Here is a 23775-nt window from a genome sequence, read left to right on the forward strand (position 1 = left end):
TCCTCCATCTTCTCCAATAGGATAACCCAGACAGAGCCAGTCTTCTCCCTCCACCATCTTCTCCAATAGCTCACCCAGACAGAGCCTGTCTTCTCCCTCATCTTCTCCAATAGCTCACTCAGATATAGCCTGTCTTCTCCCTCATCTTCTCCAATAGCTCACCCAGATATAGCCTGTCTTCTCCCTCCCTCATCTTCTCCAATAGCTCACTCAGACAGAGCCAGTCTTCTCCCTCCCTCATCTTCTCCAATAGCTCACCCAGACAGAGCCAGTCTTCTCCCTCCTCCATCTTCTCCAATAGCTCACCCAGACAGAGCCAGTCTTCTCCCTCCTCCAATAGCTTACCCAGACAGAGCCAGTCTTCTCCCTCCTCCATCTTCTCGAATAGCTCACCCAGACAAAGCCAGTCTTCTCCCTCGTCCATCTTCTCCAATAGCTCACCCAGACAGAGCCAGTCTTCTTCCTCCTCCATCTTATCCAATAGCTCACCCAGACAGAGCCTGTCTTCTCCCTCCCTCATCTTCTCCAATAGCTCGAAGAGAGAGCCAGTCTTCTCCCTCCTCCATCTTCTCCAATAGCTCACCCAGACAGAGCCAGTCTTCTCCCTCCTCCATCTTCTCCAATAGCTCACCCAGACAGAGCCAGTCTTCTCCCTCCTCCAATAGCTTACCCAGACAGAGCCAGTCTTCTCCCTCCTCCATCTTCTCGAATAGCTCACCCAGACAAAGCCAGTCTTCTCCCTCGTCCATCTTCTCCAATAGCTCACCCAGACAGAGCCAGTCTTCTTCCTCCTCCATCTTATCCAATAGCTCACCCAGACAGAGCCTGTCTTCTCCCTCCCTCATCTTCTCCAATAGCTCGAAGAGAGAGCCAGTCTTCTCCCTCCTCCATCTTCTCCAATAGCTCACCCAGACAGAGCCAGTCTTCTCCCTCCCTCATCTTCTCCAATAGTTCACCCAGACAGAGCCTGTCTTCTCCCTCCTCCATCTTCTCCAATAGCTCACCCAGACAGAGCCAGTCTTCTCCCTCCTCCATCTTCTCCAATAGCTCACCCAGACAGAGCCTGTCTTCTCCCTCCTCCATCTTCCCCAATAGCTCAGCCAGACAGAGCCAGTCTTCTCCCTCTTTCCCTCCTCTAGTAGCTCCTAGCCGTTAGCCTTTAGCCACCTACCTAGTCCTCCTCTCCTCTCTTGTTATTCTTAGCTAGTCTTTAGCCTTCAGCTGTTAGAGGTGTTTAGCCCAGAGCCCATAGCTTTTAGCCACCTGTCTTCTCCTCTTCTGTCTCCTCTACTAGTGATTAGCCTTTAGCCATTAGTGGTTAGCCATTAGCCGTTAGCGGTTAGCCATTAGCGGTTAGCCATTAGCCGTTAGCCCAGGGCCAGCCGTAGTGACAGAACTCCACCTGTCTTCTCTCTCCTAGAGCTCTGAGGCTGTTATCCAATGGCTGAGTGACTTTCAGCTGCAGGTCTACGCTCCAAACTTCATCAGCGCCGGGTATGACATAGCCACCATTAGCAGAATGACCCCAGAGGTAAGGAACCCCTGACCTCTGACCCCTATCCTTTAACCTGAAAGTTAAAGTCACGCTCTAACCACACCCCGTCACCTCACTGCTCACTCACTGATCATAAAGCAGTTGCCTTAGCAACCCCCCCACCCACCCTCCCACCAGTAACACTGAAGACAGTTCAGATGCATACACCCCCCCCCCCCCCCAGTCACTCCAGTCACTGAGCATGCCCAGGACCTCGTCTGTGATTGGCCAGGACAGGGCTGCCTGCAGCCTTTAGAGCAGATGGACAAAGTCCAGTGTGTTCTGTGTGTGTGTGTGTGTTCTGTGTGTGTGTGTGTGTGTGTGTGTGTGTGTTCTGTGTGTGTGTGTGTGTTCTGTGTGTGTGTGTGTGTGTGTGTGTGTGTGTGTGTGTGTGTTCTGTGTGTGTGTGTGTGTGTGTGTGTTCTGTGTGTGTGTGTGTTCTGTGTGTGTGTGTGTGTTCTGTGTGTGTGTGTGTGTGTGTGTGTGTGTGTGTGTGTGTGTGTGTGTGTGGTGTGTGTGTGTGTGTGTGTGTGTGTGTGTTCTGTGTGTGTGTGTGTGTGTTCTGTGTGTGTTCTGTGTGTGTGTGTGTGTGTGTGTGTGTGTGTGTGTGTGTGTGTGTGTGTGTGTGTGTGTGTGTGTGTGTGTGTGTGTGTGTTCTGTGTGTGTGTGTGTGTGTGTGTGTGTGTGTGTGTGTGTGTGTGTGTGTGTGTGTGTGTGTGTGTGTGTGTCCCGCTGTGTGTGTACCTCAGACTAGTGATACAATTACACCTCTAGATGAGAACTGATCAATCAATATAGAATATTAGTAGAGAATGAAGTCTCTAACTGCCAACTATCTGGCCATTAGCTAAGTAGAAAAATAAATCATAGAGTCTATCTACACACTGACTGGACTCTACCCGCACACTGACTCTACCCGTACACTGACTCTACCCGCACACTGACTCTACCCGCACACTGACTGGACTCTACCTGCACACTGACTGGACTCTACCCACACACTGACTGGACTCTACCCACACACTGACTGGACTCTACCCGCACACTGACTGGACTCTACCCACACACTGACTCTACCCGCACACTGACTCTACCCGCACACCGACTGGACTCTACCCACACACTGACTGGACTCAACCCGCACACTGACTCTACCCGCACACTGACTCTACCCGCACACTGACTGGATTCTACCCACACACTGACTGGACTCTACCCACACTCTGACTGGACTCTACCCACACACTGACTGGACTCTACCCACACACTGACTGGACTCTACCCACACACTGACTGGACTCTACCCACACACTGACTGGACTCTACCCACACACACTGACTGGACTCTACCCACACACACTGACTGGACTCTACCCACACACACTGACTGGACTCTACCCACACACACTGACTGGACTCTACCCACACACTGACTGGGCTCTACCCACACACTGACTGGGCTCTACCCACACACACTGACTGGGCTCTACCCACACACACTGACTGGTCTCTACCCACACACTGACTCTACCCGCACACTGACTGGACTCTACCCACACACTGACTGGACTCTACCCACACTGACTCTACCCACACACTGACTGGACTCTACCCACACACTGACTGGACTCTACCCGCACACTGACTGGACTCTACCCACACACACTGACTGGGCTCTACCCGCACACTGACTGGGCTCTACCCACACACTGACTGGACTCTACCCACACACTGACTGGACTCTACCCACACACTCACTGGACTCTACCCACACACTGACTGGACTCTACCCACACACTCACTGGACTCTACCCACACACTGACTGGACTCTACCCACACACTCACTGGACTCTACCCACACACTCACTGGACTCTACACACACACTGACTGGACTCTACCCACACACTGACTGGACTCTACCCACACACTCACTGGACTCTACCCACACACTCACTGGACTCTACCCACACACTCACTGGACTCTACACACACTCACTGGCAACAAAATAGTTATCAAATTAAGATCCTACATCTGTATATTGGGATAATTAGAGTATAGTGGAGTGGAGTTGGGAGGAGCCAGGTTTTGGGTGGGACAGACTGGGTGGGCGGAGCCAGACAGTTGATGGGTGGAGCCAGATTGTTGAGACATACAGTGGGTGGGTGGAGTCAGACTGTGGATAGTTGGGGCTAGGTGATAGGTGGGTGGAGCCAGACTGTGGGTGTGGCCAGACTGTAGATAGGTGGGTGCCATGCTGTGGGTGTGGCCAGACTGTAGATAGGTGGAGCCATGATGTGGGTGGAGCTGGGGTCTAGTGATACAATGCTTCTTTCTCACTGCCAACATCCTCTCTCTCCTCTTCACCTTCATTTCCCTCTGGGGACATTTACCTTCCTGTCCTGTGGTACAGTATGCTGTGGGTGTGGCCAGACTGTAGATAGGTGGAGCCATGCTGTGGGTGGAGCCAGACTGTGGGTGGAGCCATGCTGTGGGTGGAGCTGGGGTCTAGTGATACAATGCTTCTTTCTCACTGCCAACATCCTCTCTCTCCTCTTCACCTTCATTTCCCTTTGGGGACATTTACCTTCCTGTCCTGTGGTACAGCTTGTCACCTGGACACTGTGTGTGTCTGTGGTGTGTGTGGTGTCTATGTTTTCTGTGGTGTCTGCGTTTTCTGTGGTGTCTGTGGTGTCTGTTGTGTCTGGTGTCTATGGTGCCGGTGGTGTCTGGTGTCTGTTGTGTCTGTTGTGTCTGGTGTCTGTGGTGCCGGTGGTGTCTGGTGTCTGTGTTTTCTGAGGTGTCTGGTGTCGTTGGTGTCTGGTGTATGTGGTGTCTGGTGTCTGTGGTGGCAGGTGTCTGGTGTATGTGGTGTCTGGTGTCTTTGGTGTCTGGTGTCTTTGGTGTCTGGTGTCTGTGGTGGCAGGTGTCTGGTGTATGTGGTGTCTGGTGTCTGTGGTGGCAGGTGTCTGGTGTATGTGGTGTCTGGTGTCTGTGGTGGCAGGTGTCTGGTGTATGTGGTGTCTGGTGTCTGTGGTGTCTCTGTGGTAATGAAGTGTGTGTATCTGTGGAGAGTTTGGAAGCGTCTCACCTATTTTTCCTTGGTGTTGTGTGTGTGTGTGTGTATGTGTGTGTGTGTGTGTGTGTGTGTGTGTGTGTGTGTGTGTGGTACGTGTGTGTGGTACGTGTGTGTGTGTAGGATCTCACGGCCATCGGAGTGACCAAACCAGGCCACAGAAAGAAGATGACATCTGAGATCAACAAACTCAGCGTCACTGAGTGGCTCCCTGACCAGAAACCTGTTAGTAACTGACCTGAGACCTGTTAGTAACTGACCTGAGACCTGTTAGTAACTGACCTGAGAACTGTTAGTTACTGACCTGAGACCTGTTAGTATCTCACCTGAGACCTGTTAGTAACTGACCTGAGACCTGTTAGTAACTGACCTGAGACCTGTTAGTAACTGACCTGAAACCTGTTAGTAACTGACCTGAAACCTGTTAGTAACTGACCAGAAACCTGTTAGTAACTAACCTGAACCCTGTTAGTAACTGACCTGAGACCTGTTAATAACTGACCTGAGACCTGTTAGTTACTGACCTGAGACCTGGTTGTTGTTGTTGTAACTAGGTGGTAGAGCGGTAGTCGGCGATATGGCTGAGCCTGTACTAACTATTGTGTGTGTGTGCGTGTGTGTGTTTAGGCCAGCCTGGCAGAGTGGTTGTCAGCGATAGGGCTGAGTCAGTACCAGCAGGTTCTGGTGCAGAACGGATACGAAAACATCGACTTCATCACAGACATCACCTGGGAGGACCTGCAGGAGATAGGCATCATGAAGCTGGGTAGGACGTACACACACACACACACACACACACAGTTTAAAGACAGAAGCAAGGCAACTGAATGTATCCTGCCGTCGAATCTCATCTTTGATCGTCGATGTTAAAATGACCACCTGTCGTCTGAACTCCCCTGGGAGGGACCTCCCCGTTCACCTGAAAACAGACTGACCTGAACAGACAGCAATCCCAGACTGAACTCCCCTGGGAGGGAACTCCCTCACCTGAAAACAGACTGACCTGAACAGACAGCAATCCCAGACTGAACTCCCCTGGGAGGGAACTCCCTCACCTGAAAACAGACTGACCTGAACAGACAGAAATCCCAGACTGAACTCCCCTGGGAGGGAACTCCCTCACCTGAAAACAGACTGGCCTGAACAGACAGCAATCCCAGACTGAAATCCCCTGGGAGGGAACTCCCCGTTCACCTGAAAACAGACTGACCTGAACAGACAGCAATCCCAGACTGAACTCCCCTGGGAGGGAACTCCCTCACCTGAAAACAGACTGTCCTGAACAGACAGCAATCCCAGACTGAACTCCCCTGGGAGGGAACTCCCCGTTCACCTGAAAACAGACTGACCTGAACAGACAGCAATCCCAGACTGAACTCCCCTGGGAGGGAACTCCCCGTTCACCTGAAAACAGACTGACCTGAACAGACAGCAATCCCAGACTGAACTCCCCTGGGAGGGAACTCCCCGTTCACCTGAAAACAGACTGACCTGAACAGACAGCAATCCCAGACTGAACTCCCCTGGGAGGGAACTCCCCGTACAACATGGTATATCAGACACTACAGTTGAGGAACAATGGGAAAGACTCAGTGCTACAACATGGTATATCAGACACTACAGTTGAGGAACAATGGGAAAGACTCAGTGCTACAACATGGTATATCAGACACTACAGTTGAGGAACAATGGGAAAGACTCAGTGCTACAACATGGTATATCAGACACTACAGTTGAGGAACAATGGGAAAGACTCAGTGCTACAACATGGTATATCAGACACTACAGTTGAGGAACAATGGGAAAGACTCAGTGCTACAACATGGTATATCAGACACTACAGTTGAGGAACAATGGGAAAGACTCAATGCTACAACATGGTATATCAGACACTACAGTTGAGGAACAATGGTAAAGACTCAGTGCTACAACATGGTATATCAGACACTACAGTTGAGGAACAATGGGAAAGACTCAGTGCTACAACATGGTATATCAGACACGACAGTTGAGGAACAATGGGAAAGACTCAGTGCTACAACATGGTATATCAGACACTACAGTTGAGGAACAATGGGAAAGTAATTCTGCTTTGAAAGTTGATAAATGTTGGGAACCCCACTTCTTTTGAGAAAATGACCCTTGAATGTTTTGCTACACCTACTGGAGAGCTTTACTTTGTCTACACCCATTCAGCATCGTTCACACCCTCTTAAGCCTTCAGCCCCACCCTATCTCTTTTTAAGGATTCACATGTGAGGCCATTTAACACAGTGCTAAAAAGAGGGAGTACGGTAGTGTAGTAAACAACCAAAGATTTACAATAGATGGCTGTAATCACCCCTCAGACACATCTAGCTAAGTGGATGGGTCACTACTGTCTAGACAGGTTAATATAATACAATAGATAGCTGTAATCACCCCTCAGACACATCTAGCTAAGTGGATGGGTCACTACTGTCTAGACATGTTAATATAATACAATAGATGGCTGTAATCACCCCTCAGACACATCTAGCTTAGTGGATGGGTCACTACTGTCTAGACATGTTAATATAATACAATAGATGGCTGTAATCACCCCTCAGACACATCTAGCTAAGTGGATGGGTCACTACTGTCTAGACATGTTAATATAATACAATAGATGGCTGTAATCACCCCTCAGACACATCTAGCTAAGTGGATGGGTCACTACTGTCTAGACATGTTAATATAATACAATAGATGGCTGTATTCACCCCCAGACACATCTGGCTAATTTGATGGTCCATGTAATCATCTGGCAGAGTCTTTTCTTTAAACATGCAGCTAGCTAGCTAGCTAAACAATGAACCATAATCCCAAACCCCATACAGTAAAAACTGATCGTTATAGTTAGCCACCATGCATGAAATGCTGTAGTATGAATCTACAGCTAGCTAAAGCTAACCAACTAGGTTGGGCTATAACTACCAATGACAATTTATTACTGGGATTCTAATAATATTACTACACAGATATGTAATGTTAGCTAGCGAGCCAACAAGATACCGTTTCGCTAGCTAACGAGCCAGCAAGCTAACGTTCGCTAGCTAACGAGCCAGCAAGCTAAAGTTTCGCTAGCTAACGAGCCAGCAAGCTAACGTTTCGCTAGCTAGCGAGCCAGCAAGCTAATGTTTTGCTAGCTAGCGAGCCAGCAAGCTAACGTTCGCGAGCCAGCAAGCTAATGTTTCGCTAGTTAGCGAGCCAGCAAGCTAACATTTCGCTAGCTAGCGAGCTAACGTTTCGCTAGCTAACGAGCCAGCAAGCTAACGTTTCGCTAGCTAACGAGCCAGCAAGCTAACGTTTCGCTAGCTAGCGAGCCAGCAAGCTAACGTTCGCTAGCCAGCGAGCCAACGTTCGCCATCTAGCGAGCCAGCGAGCTAACATTTCTCTAGCTAGCCGAACAGTACACTTTAACTTGCAATGAAAATGACTGAAAATTTCTGATAAAAAAAAAGATGAATGTATAATATCTGAAAATGTAGCTAGACTCTTACCCGTAAACGTGGATGAACACTTGTTCTGACCCGTTGGGTCAAGTCACTCCGGGTTCACACTGACCGGTGTCCAGAAAGTCCGGCGCAGCTTCTTCCCCGCTAATATTTGTCGATAGATCGCTCTGCTAAATTCAGGGCAGCAATGTTGTCGAGAGCAACACCTTTTTGCAGTTCTCCGTGGCTACCGTTTATATAGCTGCTGTAGCAAGTACACTGAGCAGCTCATGTTATAGACAGAAGCATGCTACAATGGCAGACCAATCCCGAACTCATCTCTCGGCATGTCCAGCCCACTCATTATCTCAGCCAATCATGGGCTGGCGGGAAGGTTCCTGACTTTTTCCGTGGCTGAAACCAACTAGTAATTTGACCATTTTTATTCATATTTACAGACGATAAACAAGTTTGTTATTAAAGACACATGAAAGTTCACATGTTTTAGAAGGCATTTATGCCCCCCCCCCCTCATTATGCCCCCCCCCAAAAAACACATTTTGATCTAAAATACATTAAAAAAAACATTAAAATGCCTCTCCTGTGAAGTAGTGACGTGCCACATTGATGAGCCTAGTGGTTAGAGTGTAGAGGAGGTAGGGTAGCCTAGTGGTTAGAGTGTAGAGGAGGTAGGGTAGCCTAGTGGTTAGAGTGTAGAGGAGGTAGGGTAGCCTAGTGGTTAGAGTGTAGAGGAGGTAGGGTAGCCTAGTGGTTAGAGTGTAGAGGAGGTAGGGTAGCCTAGTGGTTAGAGTGTAGAGGAGGTAGGGTAGCCTAGTGGTTAGAGTGTAGAGGAGGTAGGGTAGCCTAGTGGTTAGAGTGTAGAGGAGGTAGGGTAGCCTAGTGGTTAGAGTGTAGAGGAGGCAGGGTAGCCTAGTGGTTAGAGTGTAGAGGAGGTAGGGTAGCCTAGTGGTTAGAGTGTAGAGGAGGTAGGGTAGCCTAGTGGTTAGAGTGTAGAGGAGGTAGGGTAGCCTAGTGGTTAGAGTGTAGAGGAGGCAGGGTAGCCTAGTGGTTAGAGTGTAGAGGAGGTAGGGTAGCCTAGTGGTTAGAGTGTAGAGGAGGTAGGGTAGCCTAGTGGTTAGAGTGTAGAGGAGGTAGGGTAGCCTAGTGGTTAGAGTGTAGAGGAGGTAGGGTAGCCTAGTGGTTAGAGTGTAGAGGAGGTAGGGTAGCCTAGTGGTTAGAGTGTAGAGGAGGTAGGGTAGCCTAGTGGTTAGAGTGTAGAGGAGGTAGGGTAGCCTAGTGGTTAGAGTGTAGAGGAGGTAGGGTAGCCTAGTGGTTAGAGTGTAGAGGAGGTAGGGTAGCCTAGTGGTTAGAGTGTAGAGGAGGTAGGGTAGCCTAGTGGTTAGAGTGTAGAGGAGGTAGGGTAGCCTAGTGGTTAGAGTGTAGAGGAGGTAGGGTAGCCTAGTGGTTAGAGTGTAGAGGAGGTAGGGTAGCCTAGTGGTTAGAGTGTAGAGGAGGTAGGGTAGCCTAGTGGTTAGAGTGTAGAGGAGGTAGGGTAGCCTAGTGTTTAGAGTGTAGAGGAGGTAGGGTAGCCTAGTGGTTAGAGTGTAGAGGAGGTAGGGTAGCCTAGTGGTTAGAGTGTAGAGGAGGTAGGGTAGCTTACCCTCTCTTTATGCCATTAAAATGCCTCTCCTGGGAAGTAGTGACGTGCCACATTGCACTTCCTGAAATGGTTCACTTATATTAAATACATATTATACATTAGATGCCTTACAATATTATCTCATATCATATCTTGTTGTGGTTTGTCCCCACTAGGTCACCAGAAGAAGCTGATGCTAGCTGTGAAGCGATTGGCTGAGATGCAGCGTGGCTCTGAGGGGCGGAGCTCCCCCAGGAAGAAGCCTCCACCAATCACACAGCAGCAGGAAGTGATGTCCATAGAGAACAGGCCCCCTGACAATGGTGAGGTCACAATAGAATAATTTCATTACATTACACCCTTAAAAAAATAAATAATTGGGGAATTAAAAAAACAACCCAAATGTGTGTTATTTGGTGACCCAGTGCTGGTTAAGTAGTGGACAGAACGCTGGGGTTATTTTGACCCAGCCGTTTGGGTTGTGTGAATAACCAAACATTAATTTAACCATCAGTTGTTGTTTTATTTTAAACAGTTATATTTGACCCAGCAGCTGGCTCTTATTTTAATGTAATCCATAGGTTATTTTCAGGAGGTGTGACCTATTATTAAGGGGTGTGGGCTTTGACATAGTTATTTTTGGCTACCCATGAGAGTAAATGTCATTCCTGTTCATCACGTTAAGTTATCGCACTGCAAATTTAAATTTACCTTGAATATTATGAGCATTACATATTCAAATATAAAATTCAAATCACGGTTATTTGCGTATCTCAACATTGCGATATGTGATATTTACAGGAAGTCAGGCATTTGTGTAATTAAATATCATTAAATCTACAAAAGTGTCCAACCTTAACATGTGATGAAAATACAACAGAACAGATTAATTTGAAGGGCATTTACTATCACGAGTGGCCAAAAATAACTATCTGAAAGCCACTGGGTTATATCTCAATAACCCAGCATCAATAACCCAGTATCAATAACCTAGCATCAATAACCCAGCATCAATAACACAGCATCAATAACACAGCATCAATAACACAGCATCAATAACACAGCATCAGTAACACAGCATCAGTAACACAGCATCAATAACCCAGTATCAATAACACAGCATCAATAACACAGCAGTTTTTATAGAACACATCCCAACTAAGGGATCCAATGCCTGTCAGTAACACATCCCAACTAAGGGACCCAATGCCTATCAGTAACACATCCCAACTAAGGGACCCAATGCCTGTCAGTAACACATCCCAACTAAGGGACCCAATGCCTGTCAGTAACACATCCCAACTAAGGGACCCAATGCCTGTCAGTAACACATCCCAACTAAGGGACCCAATGCCTGTCAGTAACACATCCCAACTAAGGGACCCAATGCCTGTCAGTAACACATCCCAACTAAGGGACCCAATGCCTGTCAGTAACATCCCAACTAAGGGACCCAATGCCTGTCAGTAACACATCCCAACTAAGGGATCCAATGCCTGTCAGTAACGCATCCCAACTAAGGGATCCAATGCCTGTCAGTAACACATCCCAACTAAGGGACCCAATGCCTGTCAGTAACACATCCCAACTAAGGGATCCAATGCCTGTCAGTAACACATCCCAACTAAGGGATCCAATGCCTGTCAGTAACACATCCCAACTAAGGGATCCAATGCCTGTCAGTAACACATCCCAACTAAGGGATCCAATGCCTGTCAGTAACACATCCCAACTAAGGGACCCAATGCCTGTCAGTAACACATCAGTTTTTAAAGAACACATCTCAACTTTCTCTCTCTCTCCATGTCTCTCCCTCCATGTCTCTCCATCTCTCTCTCCATGTCTCTCCATCTCCCTCCATCTCTCTCTCCATCATATGTAATATATCTCTCCATGTCTCTTCATCTTTCTCTCTCCATGTCTCTCCATGTCTCTCTCTCCATGTCTCTCCATGTCTCTCTCTCCATGTCTCTCCATGTCTCTCCATCTCTCTCTCTCCATGTCTCTCCATGTCTCTCCATGTCTCTCTCTCCATGTCTCTCCATGTCTCTCTCTCCATGTCTCTCCATGTCTCTCTCTCCATGTCTCTCTCTCCATGTCTCTCCATGTCTCTCTCTCCATGTCTCTTCATCTTTCTCTCTCCATCTTTCTCTCTCCATGTCTCTCCATGTCTCTCTCTCCATGTCTCTCCATGTCTCTCTCTCCATGTCTCTTCATCTTTCTCTCTCCATGTCTCTCTCTCCATGTCTCTCCATGTCTCTCTCTCCATGTCTCCTCATCTTTCTCTCTCCATGTCTCTCCATGTCTCTCTCTCCATGTCTCTCCATGTCTCTCTCTCCATGTCTCTCCATGTCTCTCTCTCCATGTCTCTTCATCTTTCTCTCTCCATGTCTCTCCATGTCTCTCTCTCCATGTCTCTCCATGTCTCTCTCTCCATGTCTCCTCATCTTTCTCTCTCCATGTCTCTCCATGTCTCTCTCTCCATGTCTCTCCATGTCTCTCTCTCCATGTCTCTCCATGTCTCTCTCTCCATGTCTCTTCATATTTCTCTCTCCATGTCTCTCCATGTCTCTCTCTCCATGTCTCTCCATGTCTCTCTCTCCATGTCTCTTCATCTTTCTCTCTCCATGTCTCTCCATCTCCCTCCATCTCTCTCTCCATCATATTTAATATATCTCTCCATCTCTCTTCATCTTTCTCTCCCCATCTTTCTCTCCCCATCTCTCTCTCTCCATGTCTCTCCATCTCTCTCTCTCCATCTCCCTCCATCTCTCTCTCCATCATATTTAATATATCTCTCCATCTCCCTCCATCATATTTAATATATCTCTCCATCTCTCTCCAGAAGTCGTCACTTCTCCCAAGTTGTGCACCTTCCAGGACAGCGAGTTGAGCCCCGAGCTGCAGACAGCGCTGATCCAGCCTATCCCAGAGGTCAAGGGTCAGAGGACCCGCAGCCTCAGCAAGGACCCCGAGGAGGGAGTAGGGCCAGGGGGTAGAGGAGGAGGAGGAGTGCCCCCTAAGAAGGAGGCTCGGACCATGAGACAGACCAGCCAGGGGAGCCAGAGAGGCAGCGCCTCATCCAAACCTCGCCCACCCTCCCACGCCCACTCAATGCCGGCACCCCCTTACACTCCCCCTCACACCCCCACCAAGAAACCCCTGCACTCCTCCACCTCCGCCCCGGGCCCCTCACCGCAGGCCAAACCCAAATCCTCCCCACAGCTAATACAAGGAGAGAGGCCTGGTTCCCCCCGCTCTCACCCCCTGTCCAACGCACATCGCGGGACTCACAACACCCAGACTCAGCCTGGTCCTCAGCCCCAGTCTGGTCCTCAGCCCCAGCCTGGTCCTCAGCCTCAACCTGGTCCTCAGCCCCAGCCTGGTCCTCAGCCCCAGCCTGGTCCTCAGCCCCAGCCTGGTCCTCAACCCCAGCCTGGTACTCAGCCCCAGCACCAACCCACACCTACTCCCCAATCTCAGCCTACAGCCCATCCGACGGAGGAAGAGGAGAGGGAGAGGGAGAAAGAGAGGGGGATTGAGAGGGAGAAAGAGAGGGGGATTGAGAGGGAGAAAGAGAGGGGGATTGAGAAGGAGAGCACCCTCCAGCTGCAGCCCAGCCCCCAGGTTTCTGTTCCCCTCCTATGCCTGCCTCCGGAGGCTGAGGGGGGAGACGGGGGAGAGATGGGTGAGGCGGGTGAGGCCCCCCTTAAGAAGCGAGCTAACAGTCTGAACCGCTACGCTGGGTCTGACGGGGAGGGGGAGGAGAGGGGGGGTGGAGGTGCAGGGGCGGGGACAGGAGTGGCCCCTCCAGGGAGGGTAGCAGGGGGCGGTACAGGTAAATACGCCACGGTGACTCACCGGGTCAGCCGCAGCCACTCCGTACGCAACCAGGACAAGAACGTCAACCGCAGCCAATCACAGTCCATCGCCCTACGGCCCAAGAAGAAAGGCCCGCCCCCTCCGCCTCCCAAACGCTCCAGCTCAGCTATCTCGAACTCCAACCTCGCCGACACACACACACCGACACACACACACGCGGCGGACAGGCTGCTGGGCGTGCCCTACAACCCCCAGCGACGGGCCAGCGACCTGGGTGTGTCCGTGGAGACGGTCGTCGTGGATACGGGGAGCGCGGGCAGCGTGAGGAGCATAGCGGCCATGTTGGAAATGTCCTCTATCGGGGGAGGGGCCAAGGGCATGGCTATACAGAGAAACTTCCTGCAGGTAGGGGAGGTGTTGTGTGTTTCAAAACTCTCTCACTGTCTGTCACTTAACCCTGCCTTTGTGTACAAATCTACCTCAAATACCTTATTATTATCTATCCTGATGCCTAGTCACTTTACCCTGCCTTCATCTACATATCTTCCTCAAATACCTTATTATTATCTATCCTGATGCCTAGTCACTTTACCCTGCCTTCATGTACATATCTACCACAACTACCTTATTATTATCTATCCTGATGTCTAGTCACTTTACCCTGCCTTCATGTACATATCTACCACAACTACCTTATTATTATCTATCCTGATGTTGAGTCACTTTACCCTGCCTTCATCTACATATCTACCTCAACTACCTTATTATTATCTATCCCTGATGCCTAGTCACTTTACCCTGCCTTCATGTACATACAGTGCCTTGCGAAGGTATTCGGCCCCCTTGAACTTTGCGACCTTTTGCCACATTTCAGGCTTCAAACATAAAGATATAAAACTGTATTTTTTTGTGAAGAATCAACAACAAGTGGGACACAATCATGAAGTGGAACGACATTTATTGGATATTTCAAACTTTTTTAACAAATCAAAAACTGAAAAATTGGGCGTGCAAAATTATTCAGCCCCCTTAAGTTAATACTTTGTAGCGCCACCTTTTGCTGCGATTACAGCTGTAAGTCGCTTGGGGTATGTCTCTATCAGTTTTGCACATCGAGAGACTGAAATTTTTTCCCATTCCTCCTTGCAAAACAGCTCGAGCTCAGTGAGGTTGGATGGAGAGCATTTGTGAACAGCAGTTTTCAGTTCTTTCCACAGATTCTCGATTGGATTCAGGTCTGGACTTTGACTTGGCCATTCTAACACCTGGATATGTTTATTTTTGAACCATTCCATTGTAGATTTTGCTTTATGTTTTGGATCATTGTCTTGTTGGAAGACAAATCTCCGTCCCAGTCTCAGGTCTTTTGCAGACAACAGGTTTTCTTCCAGAATGGTCCTGTATTTGGCTCCATCCATCTTCCCATCAATTTTAACCATCTTCCCTGTCCCTGCTGAAGAAAAGCAGGCCCAAACCATGATGCTGCCACCACCATGTTTGACAGTGGGGATGGTGTGTTCAGGGTGATGAGCTGTGTTGCTTTTACGCCAAACATAACGTTTTGCATTGTTGCCAAAAAGTTTCATCTGACCAGAGCACCTTCTTCCACATGTTTGGTGTGTCTCCCAGGTGGCTTGTGGCAAACTTTAAACAACATTTTTTATGGATATCTTTAAGAAATGGCTTTCTTCTAGCTCCACATTGATCTGGTACTTCCTGTATATAGCTCCACATTGATCTGGTACTTCCTGTATATAGCTCCACATTGATCTGGTACTTCCTGTATATAGCTCCACATTGATCTGGTACTTCCTGTATATAGCTCCACATTGATCTGGTACTTCCTGTATATAGCTCCATTCGTGTGTATTTTATTGACGTTACCATTTTATTTTTGTTAAACTGCACCGTCGGGAGAGGCTCGTCAGTCAGCGTTTCACTGTAAAATCTAATCTAGTTGTATCTGGCGCATGTGACAACTAAAATGTGATTTGATTTGTCAGCAGCGGGATGCCATTGGTCTGGACGGGGAGGTGGTGAACCGCCGTAGAACCATCAGTGGTCCTGTTACTGAGCTGGTCGCTGCAGCTAGGAGGGACAGACCTACCCCTGTACCCCTGTGTACCGTATCCCTGTGTACCGCACCCCAACCCTCTCCTCTCCCTTCTACACCCCCTTCCTCCCCTCGCTCCCCCTCCTCCCCTCACCCCTTGTCTCCTCACCCCTCGTCTCCTCACACCCCTTCTTCCGGTAGTTCGGCCGAGAACCTTCCGTTTGCTGCTGAGAGGAAACAGACCGTGAAGAGGCAGAGAGGAGAGGGAGAGGAAGAAGGAGAAACAGAGGTGAGCGTTTACAATTTTATGCATTTGTATGAAAACACTGAGATATGGTGTCTGTACATGAAAAATGATCAATTATATATATATTTTTTTGGGGGGGCACGGTCAAAAAATCTTATATTGTTATTTATAAGCTGTGTCGTTATGTTTGTCTCTAGGGTGATGGAGACGGTCTCCATGGAGACGGCGTGTTCTCCCTTCCCCAGGATGAGCTGTCCCAGGTCGACGCCACGGCAACCCTGAAACGGCGTCCCCGCTGCAACAAGCCTCACCCCAACGGGTCGCGTTTCACCCTGACAGAGTCTTCCACCGTCAAGCGCCGTCCCAAGAGCAGAGACAAGGAGCCGGAGGGCTTCTCAGAGAGCGGCATCGCAGACATCACCGGGACCTCCAAGACATGGGCCTCTAACACCGGGGCCTCTAACACCGTTGCCTCTAACACCGGGGCCGTTCACACCGGGGCCGCTAACATCGGGGCCGTTCACACCGGGGCTGTTACCGGGCCGGAGCCGGGGCCAGCTGTACCGTACGAGAACGGCACCGCCACCGTTAAACGCCGGCCGGTGTATGAGACGGGGGAAGCGGAGCCTAGTCCGATCCAGGCTACGCCTCCTCTCAGGGACAGCTCAGACCTGGGAGGACCAGGGGTGGTGGCGGGGGGAGAAGGGGGAGGGGCGGTGACCCCTGTGAGGAAACCCAAACCCCCCGTCTCCCCCAAACCTGTCCTGGCTCAGATGAGGAGACACTCCTCCTCTAGAAAAGTCCCCCTGCCTGGACCTGGCACCCCCGGCAGCCCAGGTACTGTCCTGCACTGGGATTTACTAGCATGTAATACTGATGCCCAGCTCTCAATGTGAATTTCTCACCTATAGGTCTGTCGGCTAATCTCCCTCTCTCACACCTTCCTCTCTCTCGCTCCTTCCTCTCTCTCGCTCCTTCCTCTCTCTCTCACTCCTTCCTCTCTCTCTCCTCTCTTCCTCTCTCTCTTCCTCTCTCATTCCTCTCTCTCTCTCTTCCTCTCTCTCTGTTCCTCTCTCTCTCTCTCTTCCTCTCTCTCTCTTCCTCTCTCTCTCCCCCTCTCGCTCTCTCCTTCCTCTCTACCCCTTTCTCTATCTCTCTACCTAGTTGAAGCAAAGAAGATTCCTCCCCCAGTCTCCCCCAAACCGGCTCCTCCCCCCACAGCCCCTAAACCAACCAAACACCTCCACTCTATAACCACACCCACCTCCCCCCCCTACTCCTCCTCCTCCCCCAAACCCCCCACCTCTCCCGCCCAGAGTCCCCACACCCCACTCACCCCCCAGAGTCCCCACACCCCCCTCACACCCACCCCTCCACCTATCAAACCCCCCCGCTCCTCCATCGGGGGCGTGTCCGTGGACATGGGAACCGTGGCAGCGGTCAGCGTGGTGATGTCAGAGGCGGAGTCTGTGCATCAGAAGCTGGAGGAGACGAGCGCGTCATTGGCTGCTGCCTTAAAGGCTGTAGAGGACAAGATACGAGAGGAACAAGAGTGAGTTACTACACACACACACATCAATATTGGATATACATTATCCCCAATGCTAATCAATATTGGATATACATTATCCCCAATGCTAATCAATATTGGATATACATTATCCACAATGCTAATCAATATTGGAGACACATTATCCATAATGCTAATCAATATTGGAGGCATATGATCCATAATGCTGATCAATATTGGAGACACATTATCCATAATGCTAATCAATATTTCAGACACATTATCCATCATGCTAATCAATATTGGAGACAAATTATCCCCAATGCTAATCAATATTGGTGACACATTATCCCCAATGCTGATCAATATTGGAGACACATTATCCCCAATGCTAATCAATATTGGAGACTCATTATCCCAAATGCTGATGCTAGACCAGTATGTAGGGGATCTAGTTTCAGACCATTATGCAGGGGGATCTAGTTTCAGACCAGTATGTAGGGGATCTAGTTTCAGACTAGTATGTAGGGGGATCTACTTTCAGACCAGTATGTAGGGGATCTAGTTTCAGACTAGTATGTAGGTGATCTAGTTTCAGGCCAGTATGTAGGGGGATCTAGTTTCAGACCAGTGTGTAGGGGATCTAGTTTCATGCCAGTGTGTAGGGGATCTAGTTTCAGACCAGTATGTAGGGGGATCTAGTTTCAGACAAGTATGTAGGGGATCGAGTTTCAGACCAGTATGTAGGGGATCGAGTTTCAGACCAGTAGGGGATCTAGTTTCAGACCAGCAGGGGATCTAGTTTCAGACCAGTAGGGGATCTAGTTTCAGACCAGTAGGGGATCTAGTTTCAGACAAGTATGTAGGGGATCTAGTTTCAGAGCAGTATGTATGGGGATCTAGTTTCATGCCAGTGTGTAGGGGATCTAGTTTCAGGCCAGTGTGTAGGGGATCTAGTTTCAGACTAGTATGTGGGGGATCTAGTGTCAGACCAGTATGTAGGGGATCTAATTTCAGACCAGTATGTAAGGGCTCTAGTTTCAGACCAGTATATAGGGGATCGAGTTTCAGACCAGTATGTAGGGGATCGAGTTTCAGACCAGTAGGGGATCTAGTTTCAGACCAGCAGGGGATCTAGTTTCAGACCAGTAGGGGATCTAGTTTCAGACCAGTAGGGGATCTAGTTTCAGACAAGTATGTAGGGGATCTAGTTTCAGAGCATTATGTATGGGGATCTAGTTTCATGCCAGTGTGTAGGGGATCTAGTTTCAGGCCAGTGTGTAGGGGATCTAGTTTCAGACTAGTATGTGGGGGATCTAGTGTCAGACCAGTATGTAGGGGATCTAATTTCAGACCAGTATGTAAGGGCTCTAGTTTCAGGCCAGTATGTAGGGGGGGATCTAGTTTCAGGCCAGTATGTAGGGGGATCTAGTTTCAGGCCAGTGTGTAGGGGATCTAGTTTCACACCAGTGTGTAGGCGATTGAGTTTCAGACTAGTATATAGGGGATTGAGTTTCAGACCAGTATGCAAGGGATCTAGTTTAATGCCAGTGTAGGGGATCTGGTGTCAGACCAGTATGTAGGGGGATCTAGTTGCAGACCAGTATGCAAGGGATCTAGTTTCAGACCAGTATGCAAGGGATCTAGTTTCAGACCAGTATGTAGGGGATCTAGTTTTAGACCAGTATGTAGGGGATCTAGTTTCAGACTAGTATGTAGGGGGATCTATTTTCAGACCAGTATGAATGGGGATCTATTTTCAGACCAGTATGTAGGGGATCTAGTTTCAGACCAGTAGGGGATCTAGAGTCAGACTAGTATGTAGGGGATCTAGTTCCAGAACAGTAGGGGATCTAGAGTCAGACTAGTATGTAGGGGATCTAGTTTCAGGCCAGTATGTAGGGGGATCTAGTTTCAGGCCAGTGTGTAGGGGATCTAGTTTCAGACCAGAATGTAGGGGGATCTACTTTCAGACCAGTAGGGGATCTAGAGTCAGACTAGTATGCAGGGGATCTAGTTTCAGACCAGTAGGGATTCTAGTTTCTGGCCAGTATGTAGGGGATCTAGTTTCAGGCCAGTATGCAAGGGATCTAGTTTCAGAGCAGTATGCAAGGGATCGAGTTTCAGGCCAGTGTGTAGGGGATCTAGTTTCAGACCAGTATGTAGGGGATCTATTTTCAGACCAGTATGTAAGGGATCTAGTTTCAGACCAGTTTGTAGGGGACCTAGTTTCAGACCAGTAAATAGGGGGATCTAGTTTCAGACCCGTATGTATGGGGATCTAGTTTCAGACCAGTAGGGGATCTAGTTTCAGGCCAGTGTGTAGGGGATCTAGTTTCAGACCAGTAAGTAAGGGATCTAGTTTCAGACCAGTATGTAGGGGATCTAGTTTCAGACCATTATGTAGGGGGATCTAGTTTCAGATTAGTATGTAGGGGGTTCTAGTTTCAGACCAGTATGTAGGGGGATCTAGTTTCAGGCCAGTATGCAAGGGATCTAGTTTCAGACCAGTATGCAAGGGATCTAGTTTCAGACCAGTATGTAGGGGATCTATTTTCAGACCAGTATGTAAGGGATCTAGTTTCAGACCAGTTTGTAGGGGACCTAGTTTCAGACCAGTAAATAGGGGGATCTAGTTTCAGACCCGTATGTATGGGGATCTAGTTTCAGACCAGTAGGGGATCTAGTTTCAGGCCAGTGTGTAGGGGATCTAGTTTCAGACCAGTAAGTAAGGGATCTAGTTTCAGACCAGTAAGTAAGGGATCTAGTTTCAGACCAGTATGTAGGGGATCTAGTTTCAGACCATTATGTAGGGGGATCTAGTTTCAGATTAGTATGTAGGGGGTTCTAGTTTCAGACCAGTATGTAGGGGGATCTAGTTTCAGGCCAGTATGCAAGGGATCTAGTTTCAGACCAGTATGCAAGGGATCTAGTTTCAGACCAGTATGTAGGGGATCTAGTTTTAGACCAGTATGTAGGGGATCTAGTTTTAGACCAGTATGTAGGGGATCTAGTTTCAGACTAGTATGTAGGGGGATCTATTTTCAGACCAGTATGAATGGGGATCTATTTTCAGACCAGTATGTAGGGGATCTAGTTTCAGACCAGTATGCAAGGGATCTAGTTTCAGACCAGTATGTAGGAGATCTAGTTTTAGACCAGTATGTAGGGGATCTAGTTTCAGACCAGTAGGGGATCTAGAGTCAGACTAGTATGTAGGGGATCTAGTTTCAGAACAGTAGGGGATCTAGAGTCAGACTAGTATGTAGGGGATCTAGTTTCAGACCAGTAGGGATTCTAGTTTCAGGCCAGTATGTAGGGGATCTAGTTTCAGACTAGTATGGAGGGGATCTAGTTTCAGACCAGTATCTAGGGGGATCTAGTTTCAGGCCAGTATGTAGGGGGATCTAGTTTCAGGCCAGTGTGTAGGGGATCTAGTTTCAGACCAGAATGTAGGGGGATCTAGTTTCAGACCAGTATGTAAGGGATCTAGTTTAATGCCAGTGTAGGGGATCTGGTGTCAGACCAGTATGTAGGGGGATCTAGTTGCAGACCAGTATGCAAGGGATCTAGTTTCATGCCAGTGTAGGGGATATAGTGTCAGACCAGTATGTAGGGGATCTAGTTTCAGACCAGAATGTAGGGGGATCTAGTTTCAGACCAGTATGCAAGGGATCTAGTTTCATGCCAGTGTAGGGGATCTGGTGTCAGACCACTATGTAGGGGTATCTAGTTGCAGACCAGTATGTAGGGGATATAGTTTCAGACCAGTATGTAGGGGATCTAGTTTCCGACTAGTATGTAATGGATCTAGTTTTAGACCAGTATGTAGGGGATCTAGTTTCAGACTAGTATGTAGGGGGATCTATTTTCAGACCAGTATGAATGGGGATCTATTTTCAGACCAGTATGTATGGGATCTAGTTTCAGACCAGTAGGGGATCTAGAGTCAGACTAGTATGTAGGGGATCTAGTTTCAGAACAGTAGGGGATCTAGAGTCAGACTAGTATGTAGGGGATCTAGTTTCAGGCCAGTATGTAGGGGGATCTAGTTTCAGGCCAGTGTGTAGGGGATCTAGTTTCAGACCAGAATGTAGGGGGATCTACTTTCAGACCAGTAGGGGATCTAGAGTCAGACTAGTATGCAGGGGATCTAGTTTCAGACCAGTAGGGATTCTAGTTTCTGGCCAGTATGTAGGGGATCTAGTTTCAGAGCAGTATGCAAGGGATCGAGTTTCAGGCCAGTGTGTAGGGGATCTAGTTTCAGACCAGTATGTAGGGGATCTATTTTCAGACCAGTATGTAAGGGATCTAGTTTCAGACCAGTTTGTAGGGGACCTAGTTTCAGACCAGTAAATAGGGGGATCTAGTTTCAGACCCGTATGTATGGGGATCTAGTTTCAGACCAGTATGTAGGGGGATCTAGTTTCAGACCAGTAGGGGATCTAGTTTCAGGCCAGTGTGTAGGGGATCTAGTTTCAGACCAGTATGTAGGGGATCTATTTTCAGACCAGTATGTAAGGGATCTAGTTTCAGACCAGTTTGTAGGGGACCTAGTTTCAGACCAGTAAATAGGGGGATCTAGTTTCAGACCCGTATGTATGGGGATCTAGTTTCAGACCAGTATGTAGGGGGATCTAGTTTCAGACCAGTAGGGGATCTAGTTTCAAGCCAGTGTGTAGGGGATCTAGTTTCAGACCAGTAAGTAAGGGATCTAGTTTCAGACCAGTATGTAGGGGATCTAGTTTCAGACCATTATGTAGGGGGATCTAGTTTCAGATTAGTATGTAGGGGGTTCTAGTTTCAGACCAGTATGTAGGGGGATCTAGTTTCAGGCCAGTATGCAAGGGATCTAGTTTCAGACCAGTATGCAAGGGATCTAGTTTCAGACCAGTATGTAGGGGATCTAGTTTTAGACCAGTATGTAAGGGATCTAGTTTCAGACTAGTATGTAGGGGGATCTATTTTCAGACCAGTAAATAGGGGGATCTAGTTTCAGACCAGTAGGGGTTCTAATTTCAGACCAATATGTAGCCGATCTAGTTTCACACCAGTATGTAGGGGGATCTAGTTTCAGACCAGTATGTAGGGGATCTAGTTTCAGACTAGATCCCCCTACACCAATATGTAGGGTGATCTAGTTTCACACCAGTATGTAGGGGGATCTAGTTTCAGACCAGTATGTAGGGGATCTAGTTTCAGACCAGTATGTAGGGGGATCTAGTTTCACACCAGTATGTAGGGGGATCTAGTTTTAGACCAGTATGTAGGGGATTTAGTTTCAGACCAGTAGGGGATCTAGAGTCAGACTAGTATGTAGGGGATCTAGAGTCAGACTAGTATGTAGGGGATCTAGTTTCAGACCAGTAGGGAATCTAGTTTCAGGCCAGTATGTAGGGGATCTAGTTTCAGACTAGTATGCAAGGGATCTAGTTTAATGCCAGTGTAGGGGATCTGGTGTCAGACCAGTATGTAGGGGGATCTAGTTGCAGACCAGTATGCAAGGGATCTAGTTTCATGCCAGTGTAGGGTATATAGTGTCAGACCAGTATGTAGGGGATCTAGTTTCAGACCAGAATGTAGGGGGATCTAGTTTCAGGCCAGTGTGTAGGGGATCTAGTTTCAGACCAGTATGTAGGGGATCTAGTTTTAGACCAGTATGTAGGGGATCTAGTTTCAGACTAGTATGTAGGGGGATCTTTTTTCAGACCAGTAAATAGGGGGATCTAGTTTCAGGCCAGTGTGTAGGGGAACTAGTTTCAGACCAGTATGCAAGGGATCTAGTTTCAGACCAGTATGTAGGGGATCTAGTTTCAGACCAGTATGTAAGGGATCTAGTTTCAGACCAGTTTGTAGGGGACCTAGTTTCAGACCAGTAAATAGAGGGATCTAGTTTCAGACCAGTATGTAGGGTGATCTAGTTTCAGACCAGTAGGGAATCTAATTTCAGACCAGTATTTAGCAGATCTAGTTCCAGACCAGTATGTAGGGGGATCTAGTTTCAGACCAGTAGGGGTTCTAATTTCAGACCAGTATGCAAGGGATCTAGTGTCAGACTTGTATGTAGGGGGATCTAGTTTCAGACCAGTATGTAGGGGGATCTAGTTTCAGACCAGTAAATAGGGGGATCTAGTTTCAGACCAGTTTGTAGTGGGATCTAGTTTACAACCAGTATTCAAGGGATCTAGTTTCGGAGCAGTATGCAAGGGATCGAGTTTAAGGCCAGTGTGTAGGGGATCTAGTTTCAGACCAGTATGTAAGGGATCTAGTTTCAGACCAGTATGTAGGGGGGATCTAGTTTCAGACCAGTATGTAGGGGGATCTAGTTTAATGCCAGTGTAGGGGATCTGGTGTCAGACCAGTATGTAGAGGGATCTAGTTGCAGACCAGTATGCAAGGGATCTAGTTTCATGCCAGTGTAGGGGATATAGTGTCAGAC

General features: G+C 48.4%; 1 protein-coding gene across 7 annotated transcripts in view; it reads left to right on the forward strand.

Moving 5' to 3' along the window:
- The window catches only part of LOC109885954 (caskin-1), a 134775-nt gene that overhangs the window by 105372 nt on the left and 5628 nt on the right, over window positions 1-23775 (forward strand). For 4 of the 7 annotated variants that reach the window (XM_031820812.1, XM_031820816.1, XM_031820818.1 and 1 more), the window contains 8 exons: window positions 1421-1531; window positions 4734-4835; window positions 5238-5376; window positions 9881-10027; window positions 12550-13931; window positions 15530-15868; window positions 16024-16663; window positions 16991-17378. In XM_031820812.1, coding sequence (XP_031676672.1) covers window positions 1421-1531; window positions 4734-4835; window positions 5238-5376; window positions 9881-10027; window positions 12550-13931; window positions 15530-15868; window positions 16024-16663; window positions 16991-17378 — 3248 coding nt within the window. The remainder of the gene's footprint in view (window positions 1-1420; window positions 1532-4733; window positions 4836-5237; window positions 5377-9880; window positions 10028-12549; window positions 13932-15529; window positions 15869-16023; window positions 16664-16990; window positions 17379-23775) is intronic. The other 3 variants (XM_031820813.1, XM_031820815.1, XM_031820817.1) reach the window with 3 other exon arrangements.

The sequence above is a fragment of the Oncorhynchus kisutch genome, unplaced genomic scaffold, assembly GCF_002021735.2.
Source record: "Oncorhynchus kisutch isolate 150728-3 unplaced genomic scaffold, Okis_V2 scaffold3689, whole genome shotgun sequence".
Taxonomy (NCBI): domain Eukaryota; kingdom Metazoa; phylum Chordata; class Actinopteri; order Salmoniformes; family Salmonidae; genus Oncorhynchus; species Oncorhynchus kisutch.